The sequence below is a fragment of the Sinocyclocheilus grahami genome, unplaced genomic scaffold, assembly GCF_001515645.1.
Source record: "Sinocyclocheilus grahami isolate Dianchi unplaced genomic scaffold, SAMN03320097.WGS_v1.1 scaffold453.1, whole genome shotgun sequence".
NCBI classification, from domain to species: Eukaryota; Metazoa; Chordata; class Actinopteri; order Cypriniformes; family Cyprinidae; genus Sinocyclocheilus; species Sinocyclocheilus grahami.
This window is the reverse complement of record NW_015505632.1, coordinates 705832-729002: the sequence shown is the minus strand read 5'-3', so window position 1 is coordinate 729002 and position 23171 is coordinate 705832. Positions and strand designations below refer to the sequence as shown.

Sequence of the window (23171 nt, the reverse complement as noted above, 5' to 3'; positions counted from 1 at the left end):
GGGGGGGTGAAATATCCCTTTAAAAACCACAAAAAATAAATTAATTAATTATAAATAGATAAATAAAATACATAAAATCAAGATAAATAAAAATATAAAATAAATGCTTTACAAGTTTATAATACAGTAAGTTAATATAAAGTTAATATAATACAAATAAAGTTAACGTGTGCACGTAATTATTAATAATAATAAAACAAATAAATTATTATTAGATTGTGGTCATAAATAGTGCATTGCTCACATGAGTGGTGTAATGACACTCTTGGAGTTGGTGCCCTGGAAGATGCTTGGCCGCTGTTGGAGGACGCCCTCCTGTGATCTCACAGAGGGTGAAGTGGAACGCAGAAAACTACGGCTGCCTGGTCGGCCAGGTTGCTCAGAAACTGCAAAATAAACAGCGACAAATCCTAAGAATATTGTCAGAATAATCATCAGTAAAACATCATAAAACATCAGTTTGTTATAGACTGAGAAGAAAGGACCATTATTGGTGACAATTTCCTTCGGAGTGGTCTTACCTCCACGCATATATTCTACCGCTGCGCGTTCCCGTTCTCTCTGATCTCTTTCTCGCTCCCGCTCTCTTTCCCTTTCCCTCTCGCGTTCCTTCTCTCTCTGACTCTCTCTCTCCCTCTCCACAATAGCTGCAGTGGCACTGTGATGGGCAGGATGTCCTGTGGGGAGTGAAGAACAGGAAACACACAAAAACAAAAAGTGGGGTTACAACCAAAAAGTCCCTTTACACTTGCTGCACTTTGACAGGGCCAGCTGTGTTGCTGTTAGGGATAGCAGAAAGAGTCATGATAACAGTGATGTGAAATAATTGCACAGTAGGGCTGTGCAATTAATCACATGCAATTTTCAAGTGCATCTCGTCAGTAAAGCCGGTTCCGTGATTAGTAGTAAATCGCCATCACCTGCTTTCAGATGGAGCGGCATTTAATACACAGAGCCGTAGTTCACTGACAAGCTAGGCAATATCGTGTTCATAATCGCAGATGAATCGCATTCGATTATGAACGCGATATTGCTTAATAATTGTCAGTGAACCACTGCTCTGTGTAGTAAATGCTGCTCCATCGGAAAGCAGGTGATGAAGATTTACTACTAATCACGGAACCGGCTTTACTGACAAGATGTGCATGACAAATCGCATACGATTAATTGCACAGCCCTATTGCACAGATATACAAATGTACAGTGGGTACGGAAAGTATTGAGACCCCTTTACATTTTTCACTCTTTGTTATATTGCAGCCATTTGCTAAAATCATTTAAGTTCATTTTTTTCCTCAAATATATGAGTGTCACAGCAAAGGGTCTGAATACTTAGGACCATGTGATATTTCAGTTTTTCTTTTTTAATAAATCTGCAAAAATGTCAACAATTCTGTGTTTTTCTGTCAATATGGGGTGCTGTGTGTACATTAATGAGGAAAAAAAATTTACTTAAATGATTTTAGCAAATGGCTGCAATATAACAGAGTGAAAAATTTAAGGGGGTCTGAATACTTTCCGTACCCACTGTATATGAATAAACAAGGCATTAATCCATTAACCAAGGCATTCTCTTTAATACATGTTAGCATGTATTATTACTCCTTTTCCACTGAAATGGTGCTGGTTCCCGTGGGTGTGGGGAATTGCAAAGCCCTCCAAGACAAACAATGACGTAACTAACTATATAAGTACAAAAGCTGCCCACAAACAAACATGCCTAACCTTTGTCTTTGTTTATAAGTATTACAAGAACATCAGTGTATTCACAAGTTATTTTCAGTGTTTTATGCAATCACAATCTGCTTTTGTTGCAACAGTCAGAGGTTACAACAAATACAATTCTAACCAATCAAATGGACACACAATATTTGTAAATAAAATCAATGTGCTACATGCAACACGACATATAATGGGATGTCTATGAACTGTGCATCACTGCATCAGGTATTTCATTGGTTAGAATCAAGCCAACTAGTTTTGTTGCATGACAGCTTCGCCAGATGGAGAAACCTGAATTGAAAAACTAAGGTGCATTCCATTCAGAAGTTTGGTTCCACTTTAAAACTTTTTATACAAAATTTATGAAATAAATTGTTTTTGTGAAGAGTTATCTAAATGGTGAACACTCAGAAGAGACTATAACTACTCATAATAGACTACTATGTTTTAATTACATGTAAAAAAGGTTGCGCCTCAATGTACTTTACCATGTTAAAATATGTTTAAACGTTAAAAGAATCCTCATGCTTATTGGCTGCTTCCTCTAAAGGAGCGTAACTTTGTTTGGTGAAGTAAAGAGCAAAAATGAACAATGGACTATGTAGACGCTTATTACTATGCTTTACCGGCGGACACAATGGAAGAATCAGTACCTATGGAGCCAAACAAGCAGAAAAGCTCAAAAGCCAAAAAAAACTGACAAAGAGATACAAAACGGGTACAAAGCAAAATAGCAAATTAAACGAATTATTCTTAAAAGACAACAGGTATTTGTATGTACTCATGTACAAGATTCAAACTGTATGTAAAGACAGCACATGGAATAATGCTAAAAAGATCAGCACAGAACTGGTGTTGTAGTGTTATACTACAACACCAGTTCTGTGCTGATCTTTTTAGCATATAACACCGACACAGGAGCCATGAAACAATTCTAAAAGCATATTCACACAGAGAGCAAATATATCTAGCAATATAATTTTTTTGCGATTCATTTGACGTCATAATTCCCCTCTCGTTTGAATAGATGTTTAGACAGTCAAGGTCTACTCACCTTCAGACCACCTGCGCTCCCAAGACGAACTTTAAATATGACACTACTGAGCCAAGGCCAATGTTTGCCTTCACCCCAATATGATGTTTGAGATGCACAAATAAGGCAGCTTCTCAGGGGAGGGCAACAGAGAGGGCTAGGAAAGTACTTGCAGAAAATGGGGGTTTTGGCACTTCAGCTGCTTTTTAAATTCTGACTAATATCCTACATGTACATCCATCTTAAGCTACAATCTCATGCAGACAGAGATTGATACCAGCAGCTCTCTTCATTCTTTGTGACTGCTAATATGCTCAATCGAATCCCTTAAAACTAATCCCTTATGTGTCACCACATACAGAATTCAGCAGAAAGCCTGCCAAGGCCATAAACTGATCTGAACAGACGGTGCATCTTCTTGATTGATTCATTAAAATAATTATTTGTTTGTGAATTTGACTAAACTAGTGCCGCATGTTCGGTTTCACTAGTAGCCAGTGAAAACAAAGAATATAAATTTGAGCTCTTCAGAGTCACACTAGATATAAAAAAAAAATTGAGACACGAACAAGTTTGGGTCCAACACATTGATGAGTGCCTCAGCCATGGGTTGTGTGTGATATTAGTAGCCTTGGGTTCCAGGTAAATGAATGTCCTGGAGATTAATATTAACATAAATGTCCTTGTCATTTGATTGATACATTTGAAAGTTTACGAGTGGCTTATTTTTTGGGATTTGTGGAAAAACAATGCACTTTTGTCTAAATAAAGCAACCAAAATTAAATCATAACTGTACATTTTTGTGTTTTTTCTTACACAAAGTATTACAAAGGCTACATTATTTACATTATTAAGTAAACGTTGCGAAGAAGGATTGGAGAAAGAATTTCATCTACAAATAAGGGAAGATTATGGGCCTACTTTTAAACCTACACATGCTGTGGAGTTTCTAATTTGTCATTTCTGATTTTGGTCTTGGGACATTACTGATTTTTGCATTCGGCTCCCCCAAAAAAATAAAAATAAAGACCACCGGGTCAGTCGGACTCGGGTTAGTCTGTGTCAAGTCAGGTTTTTCTTTTTAAAATAATAAATGATGCACGTCTGGTTCGGGCAGGAACTGATTTGGGTCAGGTACAGGTTTTAGGACCAAAGAAGACCTAGAATTGTTGTTTTTTGTATTATTACACAATAAATCGCCACAATCAATTCAGACTAGCTCATAAATCAGGTGAAATGTATTTCCTTTTGCCACGATGCTGTAGATTTAGTAGCAGCGCATTGCCATCATAGTGGTGCAGAAAACAGATGTAGTTAATTTTAGGTGGAAGAAAGAGTCTCGATTAAAACAGCAAAACTGATCTCAGAGCAGCAGCAAAGGGCGAGTTTCTAAAGCACCACCACCAGGACTGGAAGGGGAAGTTCAGGTGTTGGATAGGAGAGGAGGGGTGGGATCCTCACCTGGAGATATGGAGGCAGGGTTGAATGCCCTAGGAGGGAAAGGGGTCTGAGGTCCAGGGATGTAGGTGATGCGTTCCAGGGAGGGGGAAACTGTCCCCCCAGGGTGAGGTAACAGGATGGTAGGTGGCATCTGGGCTAGATCAATTATTCCTTTTACAGACAGAAGCAAAGGGCCAGAGGGTGAGCATCCACAACCAATCAGCTTTAACTTTAAAGAGCCAAGACCCTCTACTGATCTTCTAAAAACATCTAATGACTAGAAGAGGAATTGAACAATTTGAAGTAGCTCATTAACAACATCAAGAGCTCAATTACTAAAAATAACAAGATACCAGGAGTGAAAGCTGGTTTCCACTAAACAATGGTTTTCACTAAGTAAAGCAACATCAAAACTAGAAAAATGGTGCAATGTGGACTGGAGATGTAGACAGCAGGACCTTTTAAAGGTCTGAGCTCAAACTCCTTCAGATTGAAACTGTAGTATTACTAGGATTTTTTTTAAACCCAGGTCAACTTTTAACAGGTAACCTTGTTCCTGTAGATGCTATTGAACATACATAACCACAAAAATAAAAAATTGTGGGCCTCTTAACAGATGGGTCTAGTGGATGTCTAGGGAATAGCCCCAGTCCTGGATTTAACAATTGTTTTGAACTCAAATTTCACGTGCAATTAGAATTTGCGTGAGGGTCATTTGCTTCTGATGGTCTGGAAAAGGTTGCCACTAGTTCACACAAACACAATATTTACAGACTACACTTTCGATACTTTCCTTCACTTTCACAAACAAACATACACATTCAGACAATCATGCTCCTTACCTCTAGCTGGTGGGTATGGGATGGCAATGGACTGTTCCCGTGGTGACAGTCCCCTCGTGATATCAGGGCGCATCTGCTGCGAGGTGATATAATCGTTCAGAATGGTCTGCCGAGTGTTTTCCATGGTGTACAGCTGGTATGTGTTGGGGTAACCGGTCGGCGACGGTTGCCGTGGGAACATGTATGCTGTTGAGATGTACAGAGGACAACAAGGATGAGAGGTGAAAAGACCGCTGTTCTTGTCTTGACGTCAATGGTGCGGATTTGCCACAGTAGTGGAGAGTTGAGCAGGAAATGTTATTATCTAATGCATGAGAGTAGGTTGAAAAACCAAAACATGATGTTTATCAATGAGATAGGAATAGTGCTTTTAAGAGAGGACCATTAACTCAGAACATCAATCAATTTTGTGTGACGCATGAACTGTTTTCCCTGCAAGCCTGTTTGTAGGAAGCATGGTTTCAGAACAGAACTAATTCATTATTCACAAATTTTCCATTCCTTGGCAAAGCGTAGCCCACTACCCATGTGCTCTGAGCCCTATTAAGTAATGTATCAATGGGTCAGATTTACAAAACAACTACTGTTTTTTATTCTTTTCTAACATAGTTTAAAAAAACAGACAATATTCTGTATAGAGACTTTAAACAGAGACTGTTCTATAAGATAATTTTTTTAAATCAGCAAGAAATATAAATTTATCCTAGCTATTTTGTAAATGCATCTTACTGATCTTATTGTGAATGTTTTTGTATTGTTCATCCACAAATTAAATTTTTTACAGGTTCATGTAAACAATGAATGAGCATGGCACCCCTGCATACATAGCACACATGCGTAAGCACGCGCATGTGTTGTTTACATGAACCGGAAGCCAGCGCATGCATTGTGATACTCTCTCTACAATGGCGGCTCGTGCTGCAGACAGGATGAGGATAAGAAGTATTGTTGAGTAAAGTCGTTATTTTTGTTTTCTTTGCGCACAAAAAGTATTCTCGTAGCTTCGAAAATTACGGTTGAACCGCTGATGTCACATGGACTATTTTACCAATGTCCTTGCTACGTTTCTGGACCTGGGAACATTGCAGTTGTGTTGCTGTCTATGAAGGGTCTGAGAGCTCTTGGATTTAATAAAAAATATCTTAATTTGTGTTCCGAAGATGAACGAAGGTCTTACGGGTTTGGAACGACATGAGGGTGAGTAATTAACGACAGAATTTAAAATTTTGGGTGAACCAACCCTTTAATGCTGCTCGCAGAAAGAAAAAAAAAAAAGGAAAAAAAAGAGGAAAAAAAGTTCTTAAAAAGCTTTGAAGCATCTTAAAGATAGTGCCACATTTGTCTTAAATCCCAAAAGGTTTAATGAAATTTGTGTTATTTCAATATTAAGCATTACAATATATATTACTACTACAATTTTTACAAAATTTAAAATACTTTTATAATCACTTTTTTCTTTTTTAAAGAACTACATTATTAATCCAAATAACTTTATTTGTTCTTAAGAAGATTATCATGAATCTGGCCCCTGAAAAGATTCCATAATGCCTTAAATTACCTGGGTCGAGGACTCTGTGGTGAAAAGCGAGGCTGGGGTCCAAGTGTGGTGGTAGGTGAGTCCGGTACATCTCTCCAGGTGCCACAGGTCTATGGTGGGGGTCAAACGGGCTGTGAGAAGCAAGATGTTCACCCCCGGACACAGGTGACTTGGCGGGCACACTGTCCCTCTGGGTGGGAGTCAGTGTGTTCTTCCTCTCATGAGAAGCTGGTTTACCTGTTGTTATACTTCCTGTTTGAGAAAAAAAAATCAGTTCAATGACCTGTGCAATTGACTGCTAGATGTAAGCTAAGGATCGGTGTTTAATTGTTAGAAGAACAACTGTCTGGGGATGACTGAAAGATTAAATGAGAGATGCCGCATTCATACCGTCTTGCCCTCGCAGCAGAGGTGAACCTCTGGATATGGAGGTGCCGGTGTATGTAGGGGTTCTGCGTGCATTGCTGTCCTCATACATGGCTGGACTGAGCTGAGATTTTCCCGCTTCTGTGTGTGTGGAGCGAAGGACAGATGTGGAGTTCACTACAGAGGTGTGCCGGACACGTTCGGACGTCTTCGCATCCTCGTACTTGGCCCTCTCGCGCTCAGCTGCCTCAATGACAGAGTGTGAGATCTTCACTGGGCTTGTGATCAGAGATTTAACATTGTGCTTGATGGCTGACGGGTTCACAGTACTGCTCTCGTACTTCAGAGGAATACCCTGCAGAGATGCACATTAAGAAAATTAGGAGAACGATAAACTGTTGTCTTAAGGCATATTTCATTTGACTGATCTGAATGTGATTTGTGAATGTTCTTCATAAATACATTTCAGTGTGGGAAACTCTAACAACCTCAAATCAAGTACCTGAGTAATGGATCCTTCCAGAACAGGAGTTTTACGACTGTCTTGAGTCTCCTTATGGGGAATCTCGTGAATTGAGCGGCCCATCTCCTTTATGGTGTTCACCCCCTCATACGGTTTACCCTTTGTGATACCTCCCTCAAAAGAGCGTATGGGTGGACTTTCCCTCTTGATCTGTTTACCGTACTTGGAGGCCTCATCATAGACTTCAGCAGAGGCTCTTGGTGTTCCTGAAACATGGCAGAGAAGATTAAGCATGATGCAGAAATGTCCATACATGTTCTTAAAAATGAGCAATTATTAAAATTAAAGTAGTATTTATAGTTTTCTTCTCCTGTGGCTCTTTTAGCTGTGAGAAATATTTTGTATTGTATTATAATTTGAAATGATTTGCAATCCTTTATACTAGTACATACTAATCAACTAGAGTTGAAAACAACTAGTCTTTATATATTTTTATAAAATAATTACATATTTTCAGAACGGAAGTAAGGAAGTGTGGTGGAAGCATCAGCATTACCTTGCATGATGGATCCTGTGAGTATGGCTCGATCTTTAGACTCGTGAGGACTTTCTCTTGGCAATGCTCTGCTGATCAAACCTGACAGAAAAACAGGAAAAATGTCTTTAAAAGGTGCTCTAGTGGCAAACACACTCTCCGCTTTGAATCTTTTGTGCTTTATTCTTCTCAGATAAACAACATAAAAACATGACTAACCTTCATAAGGTGCTGTCTCACGTGTTGGGTGTCCACGGGACCCCTCCATGATGTCATATGAGCGTTTGAGATCGTGCCCCATTCGTGGGCTTCTAGTGCCATCTCTAGGGTTCTTAATGGCTGTTGGAACATAAAGCAAGATATATTATTGTAATAAAATGAACTAAAAACATCAATAGAGCATGTAAAAAAAAAACTCCTGGTAAGCTCTGGCGCTCTATAAAAATAGAAACTGCTCTTGTTGCACTGCTAACAAATATGTCATTTAGCCCTTGAAAAGAAGCACTTCACCTGAGTCTGAATCTGACTCCACTTGTGCCGGGAAATATAGCAGAAACTAATCACACTATTATTTTAGCCTTTTGACAATATAAACTATATATAAAACATAAAAAGCATATTAAAATAACTAGTCACAAAAACAACTTAAATATTCAATATCCCTGGGGTATACTGTTCTCACAAGTACACCAGAAAGGAAGCGGTTCTGGCTCTGACCATCAAAAGAGAGGATGTGTCCGCTTTTGCCTTCGTAGATAACATGAGGTTTAGAATGAGCATCAGATTGGCTCTTCTCTGGGCCGCTCAGGTCCTCTGTGGCCAGTTTAGCAATAGTGCCTTTCAACAGATCCGCTGCTACATTGGACTGAGTCAGGGCAGGAGTGCCCTACAAAGACAAAGAGTGAGTGTGAGAAATACTACACAAGTATAAATGAAAATTACTCAAATACTACAGTAAGGCCTATAATAAAGATACCTGCGTAATGGAGCCTCCTCTGAAATTCAAGCCCTCTGGGCCTTTTCCAGGTGGCCCTCTCATGTCTGGAATCTGCATGGGTCCTAATGGGAGCAGAGGAGAGGAAGAAAAACATTGTTTGGTTTGTGTTTGAATGGTAAAACTGTTTACTTTTGTGGATTAATTCTTGATTTTTATTAATTTTATAGTATATTTTAAGTCATCTCACCTCTGACAACTCCCTCATACTGAGCTCTGGATAAGAGACCCTCCGCCTGAGCGCTCTGTCCACGTGGAGAACACTCCTCCTGCTTAATATATGACACTAAACACACACACAATCAGGTGTTTAGATTACACATTTCATGGACCACATGAAGTATTCATCTTCTAAACATCATAACAAAACTCAGCCACAGAAGCCACGGCTGAGTCTAGTTAAGCTGAGCTTAACTGCGGGATTAAGATGTATTTATACTCTCAAATCTCTCTTGCTCACCAGGTTTGGCAGGGTCCTGCTGTCTTGGTAAACCGAGCGAGATCGACCCCCCTGTGGTCTTAACTACCTCCGGTACGTACACAGCATGCGTTTGAGAAGGAAGGTACGTTCCTGGCGTTCCCTGCAGGGAAGACACAAATCAGAGTGAAATACCAGGAAAACCCTTGATCCCTGCCTTGATCCCATTACATGTAGGAAGTATTTAAACTTAGCATAAGCACCAAGAGTCTTAAAGGGGTCCTATTATGCTTTTTCACTTTTTTAATTTTAGTCAGTGTGTAGTGTGCATGTTTGGGCATAAAAAAGATCTAGAAAGTTACAAATCTCAAAGTCCACTCCAAAGGGAGATATTTCGTTTAAAAAAAAAATCAATTTTCAAGAACTACAGCAAACAGCTCGTTTGGACTACAGCATTTGGTTTTCGGGCTTTGTGATATCACAAAGCGGATTATTAGAATATTATTACAAAGAATTCCCGCCTACAGAAATTCGAATGGTTGGGTATGGGAAGTGAAACAACCCAAATGTGGGACGAAACGGCGCGGTATTCAAGTGTTCGCTGACCTGTCATAGGCGCGGCTCAATGGACCGAGCGGCGCGACCGACTCGACAGCGCAGAGAGGACATGTTTACTATGAGTGCCGCGGACAGACACCGAACGGCGCCGCCTGTGTGCCTACACTCATAGAAAATAATGTGTTTGAATTTTAAAGCCGTGGCACGACGCTGTGCTTCTCGTCCGGTGTGCGACCGCCTGAAACGCTGTTTTTTTTCACTTCCGAAAGCAGATGATGTCAGGAAACAGTGGTTGCAATTTACTTCTTAACTCTGTTCCTGAGCATTATAACCCCAATTTGCTATTGTGTGCTGCGCATTTTACTGAGGACAGCTTCCACAACATGAGGGAGTACATTTGCACTAATTAGTTTGTGCACAAAGCAGCAACACTGGCCCAGCCCAAAGTTTCACAGTTAAAAAAAAAAACTGTGGAGACCTCAACAATGTTAGACTACATCAGTTTTATATTTTGGGAACAGTTCATTTATAACAGTTCATTCAGGGGAACAGTATATTTATAACAGTTCTATTAGGGGAATCTATTAAGACTTACATTTGTAATATGATGTAGCTGTCACAAGCTGTCAAATGTGGCTTTTTCAAGTTTTAGTGGAAACTGCATACAAAATATTGCTGTGTTTAAGGTAGAGGTCTGCTACCCGACCCGAGCCCGACGGGTCCCGAAATACTTTCGGGTTGGCTTCGGGTTAATGTTTAATGAATAGCTTCGGGTTCGGGTCGGGCTCGGGCTTATAGCTAAACTAAAACTATATGCATCTGTGTTTGATTTAAAGCAGGCCGAATGCTAATGAGCCTTAACTGACGAAAATGACCATAATTTGCACGATGGAAGAATTATCGTCTTGTCGTATACAACATTCAAAAACTCGGCAGAATTTATGTGACCGAGGCACCTGATGTTCATAAACTTTCAGAACTGGTAAGTGTTTTTTCTTTTGCCTTGTGAACTGGCCGAGCCTTAATGAATCGGTTTCTTTACATGTATTTGTTTACTGACCGTTGCATGTAATCGTGAAATACAGCATTTTTTTTTTATTGGCTATTTGTTGTGGAGAAAAAAAAAGTGTCGTGCCGCTCGGGTCGGGTCGGGTAGGGCTGGGTCAGACGATCTCGGGTACGGGTCGGGTTCGGGCTTCAGTTTAAAGCCTGTACAGACCTCTAGTTTAAGGGCACTTCAGTGGTACTTTAAGGTGTATTATACTACTAAGTAGTTTTGTTCCTGACTTCTGATTGGTCAGTACATTGTTAAAAAGCATGCAAAAATCCACAACACCATCACAGCTATGACATCAGACACCGTATCACTGCAGATCTCTTATATGGTATTGTTATGTTCGTTGCATAGCAAAAATCTGTTATGTCAGTGGCTGTATCTGGAAGGACACCACTTGATGAATTTTCTTAACAGAATAAAAAAAATAAAAAAAACACTAATACAAATGTTAAAATCAACAAGTCACTCAAGGCTGTGCTATACTTTGAACTGCATTGAGCATCGTGCCTAACAACGGCCTTTAGTCGTGACTATTCACAGCGTCTCTTCCCTTATTCCTTGAATGTAGACTCCAAGTCTCACTGGTCAGATTCAATGCTCAGTACTTCTGACCTACTACACACAACCTACCAAACTTCTGCAGGACCTGCAAATGACCTTTCTTAAAACCGACTAGCTTATAAAACCTAGATGACAAAAAAAAATTTAAAAACAATTTGTCACCGAAATGGAGAGAGCCTCAAACAAAAACCTGTGACTAAAGCCTGACAAAGAAACACAGACCTGAGTCTAACCTGAAGCTCTTAGTATGGGAGGAATGAAGTCTTCCTTCACTGCTGCTCACCAGTGACTCACAGCCCTACTAAAAGCACCTCTTCCATTTTCAGACAGCCCAGCCTCTCACGCATCTCTTTTGAAATATTGAGTCGTGAACTCTCTTGTCTCCTTCAGTGTAAAAAGCCTAGAGTGTAGAGATGAGATCAGGTGGTCTCTGCGGTTCTTTAGTGCAGGGTGTGAAGTTCTCTTAATGTAATCGCTTATCTGTTATGTGTTTCTGGATGATTCTTATGCACAAATAAAAACAATACAGGTCTGACAGTACAGACGTCAGTATAGTTACATTGTTCAAGTACGGTTCAACTTCTCATTCAGAGATGCTATAATGTCTGTATAAAGGCTGGCCACGTGATTTACTGGGGAATGCAGAGGAGAAGTTAAAGATTACTCCTGCTATGCTTTGTCATATTCATTCAAGGTTTTAATGAATACCAGTGACCTTTTACTATTCTCAAAACCAAATTAATATCACTGCAAAAACAAAAGTTTGGGGTCAGAAAAGAAAAAGAAATTAATAATTTTATAAAGACAAGGATGCATTAAATTGATCAAAAGTGACAGTAAAGACATTTAAAAATGTTATTAAAAAAATTATCTTTCAAATAAATACTGTTCTTTTGAACTTTCATCAAATAATCCTGAAAAAACATCATGTTTCCACAAAAATATACAGCAGGACATTATCATTTTTCTGCATTCTTCATAACCTAAACGTGAGTAGGGCTATCACGATTATAAAATCCTGAATGCATTTTGCACGTGTTGATTAAGTGTCGTGTTCCACAGACGAGAATCCACGAAAAGCATTATTAGACCACTTTCTAAGGCTGCACAAAGATTAAAACCATTTAAAAATCATCGTAAAGCATAGTGCTATTGTGAATTCACAAAGGCTGCGATTCAAATAAATATATGAGTTTTATTTATATGCGTGTAGGTTACATGCATTGTCCTCACTAATACGTTTTTGTTTGAAAAACGTCTCCGTTTTGGCCTTCTGTCCACACTGAGATGCTGCTTTTGTCAAGGAAAATGGAGCTTTTTGAAAACCCTCTACAAAGTGGATAAATCTGAAACAGCCGTTTTTGCGTTGTAGTGTGGACTGTGAAAACGGAGGCTTTTGAATATGATGATGCATGTTTAGTCATATTGTACCAATAGATATCTGTTTATACTGGTATTGTGGCTGTTATTTGCTATTAACTTTCACACTGTTGCTAAAGATATGTTACTTTGTACACTCTTCACATAACAGTCCTGCAAAGATGAGAGAAAATTTACTCAGAATTGCTGTCCTGTGGCAAAACATGAGGGCAGTTGCGTTTTAGATCAAACATATAATGGGGAGTGAGTGTGACTTGGACGCATCAGTGAATGATGAGATATTTTCGTAAATAGAATTTCATGAAAACTTATGTCTGTTCCGTCTGTATCATCTCAGTGAACAAAGGTTTTACACATGGGCAGTACAGTGAATTTAATGTGGATGAGTTACTTTTGGAAAACGTTTGAAAACACTAATGTGGACGGAGAACGTTTTGAAACGAAAACGCCATTTTCAAATTTATACGGATTAATGTTGTAAAGTATAAAAACAATCGTCAGGCCATTGGCGCCCTCTACAGGCATTTGATATAATACATAAAAGGGCCTTTCGCACCGCTTTAGTTCCAGAACTAAGGCAAAACATGAGGGCAGTTGCGTTTTAGATCAAACATATAATGGGGAGTGAGTGTGACTTGGACGCATCAGTGAATGATGAGATATTTTCGTAAATAGAATCCTGCCAGAAGAATTTCATGAAAACTTATGTCTGTTCCGTCTGTATCATCTCAGTGAACAAAGGTTTTACACATGGGCAGTACAGTGAATTTAATGTGGATGAGTTACTTTTGGAAAACGTTTGAAAACACTAATGTGGACGGAGAACGTTTTGAAACGAAAACGCCATTTTCAAATTTATACGGATTAATGTTGTAAAGTATAAAAACAATCGTCAGGCCATTGGCGCCCTCTACAGGCATTTGATATAATACATAAAAGGGCCTTTCGCACCGCTTTAGTTCCAGAACTAAATGTACAGTACTAAAGTATTGGGACGATTTTGCACAAACTATTTCCCAGTATCATTTAAAGGGTTTCATTCGCACCGACAGTGTGTACTAGGAAGTGACGTAAGCCACTGCAGTGGATTTCCTCCGTTGCGTAAATGTTCAAAAGTGCCTGCACTTCAGCGTTCGTCCATCTATCGCTCTTTTCCATACTTGCGAAATAAGTTGACACAATGTTGACAGTATGTTTAGATGGCGTTTTAAATCATGGCGAGTGAGGGCGTTTTTGTACGCGTTTGGGCAATCAATGTCTACTTACGTCACGGGTAGTACTAGTTGTGCTGGTTAGACCATGCTGCGGAGTAGGAGCTAATTTGGTTGGATTAGAGTATAGTTACAAGCCGAGGTCTCTATACATTACTGCCACGTTACATTGCTGACAGAATGCAGTAATTTATCATCTAGATTGTAAAAAGGATGTAGTACATGCACTGTCGAGTCAAGTGCCAGTGGATTAGAAGTGCTGGTAGACACTCGTGTGTGCGGGATGTGGGAGAATAAAATGTTAGGAGAATATTACTCTCATTTTGAATAATAAAGTTTATTGTCAAATACCCTGCCTGCATTACATAGGCCTATGTTTGTCACGTCATTATAAGTGTTGGATCACCACATTTGAGTCATCATTGCAAAAAATGTGTTTATATGTATATATTCGGTTTATGTATATACTGTTTTCTATATATAGTACCAGTCAAATGTTTGGACACACGAATGGGAAAGTGACAGGTTAGACCAGTAGGAGCTAATTTGGTTGGATTAGAGTATAGTTACAAGCCGAGGTCTCTATACATTACTGCCACGTTACATTGCTGACAGAATGCAGTAATTTATCATCTAGATTGTAAAAAGGATGTAGTACATGCACTGTCGAGTCAAGTGCCAGTGGATTAGAAGTGCTGGTAGACACTCGTGTGTGCGGGATGTGGGAGAATAAAATGTTAGGAGAATATTACTCTCATTTTGAATAATAAAGTTTATTGTCAAATACCCTGCCTGCATTACATAGGCCTATGTTTGTCACGTCATTATAAGTGTTGGATCACCACATTTGAGTCATCATTGCAAAAAATGTGTTTATATGTATATATTCGGTTTATGTATATACTGTTTTCTGTGTACAGTACCAGTCAAAAATTTGGACACTTCCCATTAGTGTGTCCAAATTTTTGACTGGTACTGTATTCTATGTACAGTACCAGTCAAAAATTTGGACACACTAATGGGAAGTGTGTCCAAACTTTTGACCATACTGTCCTATAATATAGCCTACAAATAAAGTATATTGGGCGATATATCGACATCGGTCTTTTTTTACTCCTTAATATCGGTATCGCCCCCCCCCCCAAAAAAAAACCATATCGGTCGAACTCTAGTAATAATAATAATATTTATTATTATTGTTTCCTATTCTACAATATCAAAGTGTGATATCCCTAGTTTGTTCTGAATCTCCAAGTAAGGTAATTCCTTGTAAATCACAGCTGCTGCATCATCAGTAGGGGTCATGTTATTGATGTAGCATGCATGTAGGACACAGAGGGAAATTTTTGTTGACCAGGTCAGTAACACAAACATCATTCCACTCAATCTGGGTCCTCACAGAAGAGGTCACTGAAGACCAAAGTCTCAAGCCAAAGTTCATTATGAAACCTGATCATCATAAAACAAATAAACCTGCAGGAGTGACACAGTCCTACCGGAACATTCCGTTTACTTAATAGATGCTGTATTTTTTTTTTCCCTGAGAGAAACATCTAGTGTGTTTTATAAGTGCTTGTCTCCATGAGAACAGTTTCCAGTTTGTAAGGGTAGGGCTGATAAGGGAATCAGTTACATGTGCTGAGCCTCGTGAGAGCTTCAAGGTTTCCTTCAGGAAGAAACTCACTGACCTGACTAGTAAAAGCCATGTAACTTACAAACAAATGTGAGCTCCTCTAAAAGATGGAGAAGCAGAGGGTGGGTCTTAATCAGTTTTCTAGTGACACAAAAACGGTCAGGTTACACGCTCCAGACACGGTTACTAATGACTGAAATACCAACTCGTGTACTTAATTGTATGCAGGTCTAAATAAACACTGAAGCAAAAACACTTCATAAGGCTTGAAAATGTATGAAAAAAGTAATTTGATAACAGATTTAACGCCAAAGTTCAAATATTCAGGCCCAAACAAGAAATATTCAAAAGGACTCAATAATTAACTCGAAGGCCATCAATCAGCTCTACATCTACAATGACGTATATGTAGCTTTGTTTGAGACTGCAAAACAAATAAATAAATAAACAAGTAAATAAATTTCACTGCAATTTTAGCCATAACATCTTGCGATATATTTATTACAATTATACAGGAGCCGTTTGTTTTGTTTTTTAATCCAAAGTGACTTCCAACAATGCATGCTCCAAATTTTATTGTTCGAGCCAACAATGTTTGAAGTACACAAGTACAATATAGATTAGTACACAATCCAGAGCAGATATAAAATCCAGAAAAGTAGATAGACAGTTAACTTTTTTCTAATTTTGTTTTAAATAAAAAACAACAGATTTGTATTTTTTATTATTTTTATTTATTATTACTAGTTATTTTATATATTATTTATTTATTCAAATAAATGCCTTTGTGAGCATAAAAGACAAAAAAACTTGCTGACTGAGATATAGATAAGATGTTTTCATTAGTAGACCTTTAGTAGTGTTTTCTTTAGTGTCTCCGATTTGAATCGCTCTTGTTGCTTACATCAATGAAGACTATAGTTCTTATACTCCATTTTACTCTCATTCGGGTGAGTGCTGCTGAGTGTTCATTTTGGTGCCCAAACAGTCTTGAAAAAAAAAAAAGCTGCAGGTTTCTAAAACTTTCGCCTGGATACAGGGTGTACAGACTGCTTACCTGGAGGTACACTGTAGCGGGTGGCGTTACTGCCGTCGGGCTGGGGTGAGGCTTTGCTAGGCTCGCGAGGAGAGAGTCTGTACGGAGAACCCGGTCTGCCCGCTCCACCGTGAGATTCCTGCTCCATCAGCTTCAGGTCAAATGGCATGTAAGTGAATGGCTTACCTGGGAACAGAACAGAGAAAAAAGTCAGTTACTCACAGACACCAAGCAGACAGACAGAAGACACAAAACAGAACGTCAAGTGTCCTCTCTATTTGCGATCAAGAAAACATTGTATTCAAATTATACAGACTCAACATGCATTAATCACAGGAATAGAAGATATAGAAACGTTAATTCAGTGCTATCATTGCAAATGCACTGGTAAGAGAAATGTCAAGGCAGGTTTTTAGAGCTACAGGCTGCCGGTCTGTAAGGACGAGGTCGAGCAAAACGTGGTGTTTCTAATGGATATCACTACAAAACAGTGACCTAATGTTCCTTTTGGTTGGCTGCTTCTGTCTGACTCCATTAAAAACAGCACTGTGTTTCTTAGCTGTGAAGAGCAAAGTCCACTCTCTCTCTCTCTCCCGTGCTCTCAACACCCTTCAAAAATCTGTTTTGGAGACCCATTATAAAACAGGAGGAGGAAAAACAGAAAAAACTTCTGTCTTTGCTCAAACTTCCTGGCATGTAAAAACTGAGTGAGGGTGCATGGGAGGATAGAACAGAGGCACTACAGGCACATCACAATCTATTTGTTTTGCAGTGGTCCATCTGCTTGTCTTTCAGTCTGATTGTCTCAGGGGAGATTATGTAACCTCAATTTTGTATTGTTCACTGCTCTCTTCACTTCAGAGACAGTTCCTTTGTCAAGGAGTTCTCCCAAACAAAAAGTGACAAATGCTCTATTCGGATGAGATTACTTTTATATCGAGGAGGTTGGGTTGATGTCATAATTACCAAAGCTTCTCTGTAATTTAAACCACTTATTAACTGCCCAAGACATTCAAATTTCTGGACATTATATGAACATATATATAGACTCCTCTATAAAATTAAGAAATACCCAAAAGCAATAAACAAATTCACATGTTGGTTCAATCTATTTTGTTACTGTGAACAATTCATCCATGCATGTGTTTCATCTTTTAACAATTGCTTTGACTTCATAATTTTTATTGAAACATTACTCAATCTTCTGATGAAAACAACTCCTCTCTGGTGGCGAATGCTGGACTTCACCAAACATTTAAACAATCAACTGCAAGCTCACATTCAGATCTGCCTCCATCCAATTAACCGATGGGTAGATCCAAAAAAAGATTTGTCGCCAATTCCACTTCTTCACAACTTTATAAGCCTGTGAATCTACTCGGTCTGAGAATCTCAAGTGGATATTGACCAAAGATCAAAGGGACATTTCTTCACAAAACTTCTTAGAGGGAACACTTGGTGCTGGATTTAGTTTTTTTCCCCCTCAATTTTCTACATTCACCTCAAGTGTTTTTGTGCATTCTTGCAAAGGGACATTTCTTCACAAAACTTCTTAGAGGGAACACTTGGTGCTGGATTTAGTTTTTTTTCCCCTCAATTTTCTACATTCACCTCAAGTGTTTTTGTGCATTCTTTCTCTCTTTCCTTCTGCGTCTGACTCACCTTCTCGTTCCACTACATTGGGGCTGTGGGTGGTGACTCGCGGCCTGCGGTCAGACTCGTTCTGATCCAGTCTCTGTTTGTCCTCCTGCACGGACTCATGTACAGCTTTGATTTGGTGCTGGAACATAGCAAAGCCGCTCAACGGTCCTCCAGGAACGCTGCTGTGACCGAATGAAGCTGAAACCTAAACAAACCATTCAGGAACAGAAAGGATTCAAATGGAAGCTACATGCTGGACTAATGTTCAGCAAAACAATTTAAATGATTAAATATTTAAATGCACGACTATTGTTTACTTTGCACCAAAATGTTACATTTTCATGAACCTTGTGAACAGCCAATCAGGGCTTAAATCCAGTTAGATTACATCCTTTTCACAGCCACACCAAATCGCCACAACAGACACCAACAAACAGCACAACTAATCAGCCCAACAGAGCAGCCAAACGTATTTTCACTCATCATGATTTCAGTGTAGAAAATCAATTGGTATTTGCTGATTCGTTTGCTGATTGCCGCAGAAGCGAATCACAGCGCGTGATCTGCGGAGGTGGAGATGGAGGCAGGACTCACGTGGCGGGGTGGCTGGGCCCTGTCTCTGTCCAGAGGGGCATATCTGAATGCTAAGTGGGGGTAGAGGCTATGGGGACTGACCATAGGGGGGATGGTGGCGGCCCGCTTCTGTAGCTGCAGCACGTTGAGGAATTTGGCTGAGGACACGACCACTGAGCCTGCAGTGGCAAGCAATGACGGCTTCTCCAGACAGAAAAGTCTGCCACAGGAAGGAAGGAACAAGATAATAAAATGTATTATCTACTGATACTCTACTGCTAGGCACATTTAAAGGGGTTTTCACATATACACAACGACACAGAGACCACAAATCATTTTTCGTTCATTCACAGACTATTCACCAGCTTTTGTAAAATACTAGCTCAAGCACATTCCCATGCTGGACAACTAAATATTTGTTTAGGTAAATACAACAAAAGAAAACAAAAACTGTATTTAATAAAAGCTGAAGCAATATAAATAATTCATTACACATCAGAGCTTGACAGGACAGTAAGGTTTTTTTTAAGGCTACAAGAATTGAAATGTTTTATTTTACATTTGCATTTCTAATTTAAATGTATATTTTTTGTATTCATTTCAATATTACTGAAAATACAATTACATAATTTTCACACATATACATTATCTTTAAATTAATAAATCACCACCCTATCCATGCTACTAGAAACCAATAGCACTGTATGTATGACAACCCCATAACAGAACATGAGCAGCGGCGTTCTCACCCTTGTCGGTCAGGTTCAGCCTCCACATCCTCATCCGCACTGCAGGTGGCGCTAGAGTCATTATCGGAGTGCTGTTTCTCCTCCTTGTCCTTGACCTCCGGCTCAGTCTTCACTTGCACCTGCGCTCTTTCGCTGCTCGGAGCATTCATCTCCACATCCTGTGTCTCACTTTTTGGATAAATCTGCATTTCATATGCAGAGCGTGTGCGCTCATCCTGAGGAAGCCCGTCTCCAGCTCCTCCTTCCGGACTGTTCTCTACTTTCACCCGTAGCTCGCCGTACGGAGGCTCCTGGCCCTTGGCATCTGCCACTTGGCCTTTGGTTGCCGTGACGTCCTGGTCCGACACGCCGTCCAGACCTGAGTTGGGATGAGTTGGCGCGTCGAATTTGGAGGGATCAGTTTGAGTTGGAGAAGGCGCACTCTCTGTGTCCGAACTGTAATCGGGACCTGAGGAAAGGAGATGAAAAAGCGTATGATTGAGCAAACACATCCTCTTTAAAGTCTTCTTTCATCTGTGCAAAGAGAACACAGAATATCAAACCCAATCTATTTCAATCTCTGCTACAGAAACACAAAGGCAGAGAAGAACCCAAACAACCCTGCCGTGACAGAGAAGAGGCGGCATTTGAGGTCACCATCGCTGCACACGGCATCACGCAATCAGGTTAATGCACTTCTGGACAGCAAACATCCTTTGGCTAATCACTACCTTTCCTTTCTTGCCGTTTGATGACACACCCTCCAGGGTCACAGGAAGTGCTACATATAAAATACATGAAGCACTGCATAAACATACCATTCAAATGTTTGGGGTTGGTAAAATTTTTTAATGTCTTGGAAAATTCTGTTAAGCTCACCAAGGCTTCATTTATAAAACTTTGTACAAAAATTGTACAATTTAACTGTTTCCTATTTTAATATACAGTGGGTACGGAAAGTATTCAGACCCCCTTAAATTTTTCACTCTTTGTTATATTGCAGCCATTTGCTAAAATCATTTAAGTTAATATTTTTTCCTCATTAATGTACACACAGCACCCCATATTGACAGAAAAACACAGAATTGTTGACATTTTTGCAGATTTATTAAAAAAGAAAAACTGAAATATCACATGGTCAATGGCAAAGCTCAATTTTCGGCAGCCATTATTCCAAGTCTTCAGTGTCACATTATCCTTCAGAAATCATTCTAATATGCTGATTCACAGCAGTTATTTGAAATAGAAATCGTTTGCAACAATGCAAAAGTCCATAATATCATTTATTCAGTGACCTTGTTGAATAAAAGTAATTTTTTCTCATTCTTACTCTTTCCCAAAACTTTGAAAGGTAGTGTGTATACATATATAACCTACAGGCTTACTTACATATCCACATCACAGAAACAGGCTTTACAGGCAAAATCACAAATGTACTCCACGTGCCCGCAGGTTGCAAAGAGCCAAGTTACCTCAAGAGTAAAACACATCCAACAACTAGGAAGCAACTATCCTTCTCTCTGAAAATGACTCCTCTCTCTCATCTATAATTCCTCCCTCCTCTTGCTGTGTGGACACTCTCTGCCACTCTCACAGTCTATCTGTTATCTGTCCCTCTGAGAGAGCGATGAAGGGTAACCTACTTGGCTCCAGGAGTATGTCAGCAGGTGCTACTCCAAAAAGCAGACGTGGAGAGAAAGATAAAAGTTTGAGGGTAGGAGAACAGAAGAAAGCAGCATCTAGCACATGTCAAGGAAAGCATACTAGGGAAGCAGCCTTGCAGGCTTCTTTTTTTAGCAAGGAGAATCTGAATAAAGTCTATAATGCACCAGGGCATAGTATTATGTTATTTAAGAGGAAAGGGAGTATAGTTTATAGTTTTAATAAATTGATACTTTTATTTAGCAAGGATGCATTGAATAAGTTTTACAAAAGATTCTATTCCAAATAAATGCTGTTCTTTTGAACGGTCTGTTCATAAAATGTTTCCACAAAGATACTAAATAGCAAAACTGTTGATAAAAATTAGAAATGTTTCTTGGGCACCAAATCAGCACATTAGAATGATTTCTGCATCATGTGACATTGAAGACTGGAGTAAATACTTTTATTTAGCAAGGATGCATTGAATAAGTTTTACAAAAGATTCTATTCCAAATAAATGCTGTTCTTTTGAACTGTCTGTTCATAAAATGTTTCCACAAAGATACTAAATAGCAAAACTGTTGATAAAAATTAGAAATGTTTCTTGGGCACCAAATCAGCACATTAGAATGATTTCTGCATCATGTGACATTGAAGACTGGAGTAGTGATGCTGAAAATTCTGCTTTGCCATCACAGGAAGAAATTGCCCCAAACTTTTGAACGGTAGTGTAGATGGGGTGGAAGAAGGTGAAGCGAACAAACGGGCACCCAAAGGGAAGGAAAGTGAGTTCTAAGACGTGTAACTAATAATTACTCTACTTTCAATTGAATGCAAGTGTTGTTCCAAGAATGCCGATATGAAGAGTTGGACCAGACAGGTATTGCTGGGCCTGAAATTACTGAATTTCTATTTTCATGTGCAAGTAACTACTCTTATTATGTTTAAAAAGCAAGTTACTCAATATGAACTTTTTGTGTACAGAATTGTATAAAGACTTGAAGCTGTGTTGTAGCACTAAAAATCACACAACCATATCTGAATAAAAGCACAACAGATCAAACATGCTCGGCAGAAGCACTCGGTTTCCTTACAGCGTACTTTTTTGAGGCTTTAAAGCCAGGGAACGCTTACATAAGAGCGAGTGTGGCAGGCAGAATTAGACCAGATCTCTTATGCTTTCTGCACATTGATTCCCCCTATTTCCACTCTCTTTTCTTTGTGTTTGTGTCTTATTCACTTGTTTCCTCTCCCTTTCATCCACCTCTCCCCCACCCGGCTGGTTCTCTCCTCATTTGCTCCTGATTCTCACTCATTAAGCGTACAGACAGAAGTAGAGGGAGGATGTTGACCTCTGTGGCAGAGCAGAGCGGTCTGGGGTTTTGCTGTCAGATCTAATCAAACGCTCTGCAGTCAGACAGGACACTGCTACTACTGCTCCCTCACTTCATCCCTCTTGTTGTGTCAGTCTGTCTGTTTCTGCTCTCTTTACATTATGGCTCCGCTGCGTCTCTTCCTCTCTGCTTGATCGGACTCTGGGTTCATGGGTCACAGAGCAAGAGACTGACAGCGATGGGTTTTAGGGTGTTTGTTTAGGCATTAGAGCTTATGTTGGAAGCAGCCGGCTGTAAAAGTCTTTAAATCACAGCGAGAGATCATACCGTCACTCTCCTCATCGTCATCAGGCGCAGGATCGCTCTGTGATGGGTCTTGATTTCCACGGAGCCGGCGGGAACCCTGCACACAACAACATAAGAGGTGTAAATCATAAGATATACATGTTAAGAATAATTCACGA

At 39.5% G+C, this 23171-nt stretch overlaps 1 protein-coding gene across 1 annotated transcript in view; it reads right to left on the bottom strand.

Annotated features, from left to right (window-relative positions):
• LOC107552540 (nuclear receptor corepressor 1-like) overlaps positions 1–23171 on the bottom strand; it is a 103606-nt gene that overhangs the window by 13055 nt on the left and 67380 nt on the right. Inside the window, exons 20-38 of the mRNA XM_016234440.1 lie at positions 23035–23110; positions 19751–20198; positions 19104–19221; positions 18450–18633; positions 16775–16973; positions 16118–16175; positions 9394–9514; positions 9124–9219; positions 8916–8998; positions 8657–8825; positions 8159–8278; positions 7961–8041; positions 7444–7670; positions 6966–7296; positions 6597–6827; positions 5039–5224; positions 4218–4367; positions 522–677; positions 245–386 (exon numbers count right to left, since the gene is read on the bottom strand). Coding sequence (XP_016089926.1) covers positions 245–386; positions 522–677; positions 4218–4367; positions 5039–5224; positions 6597–6827; positions 6966–7296; positions 7444–7670; positions 7961–8041; positions 8159–8278; positions 8657–8825; positions 8916–8998; positions 9124–9219; positions 9394–9514; positions 16118–16175; positions 16775–16973; positions 18450–18633; positions 19104–19221; positions 19751–20198; positions 23035–23110 — 3176 coding nt within the window. The remainder of the gene's footprint in view (positions 1–244; positions 387–521; positions 678–4217; positions 4368–5038; positions 5225–6596; positions 6828–6965; positions 7297–7443; positions 7671–7960; positions 8042–8158; positions 8279–8656; positions 8826–8915; positions 8999–9123; positions 9220–9393; positions 9515–16117; positions 16176–16774; positions 16974–18449; positions 18634–19103; positions 19222–19750; positions 20199–23034; positions 23111–23171) is intronic.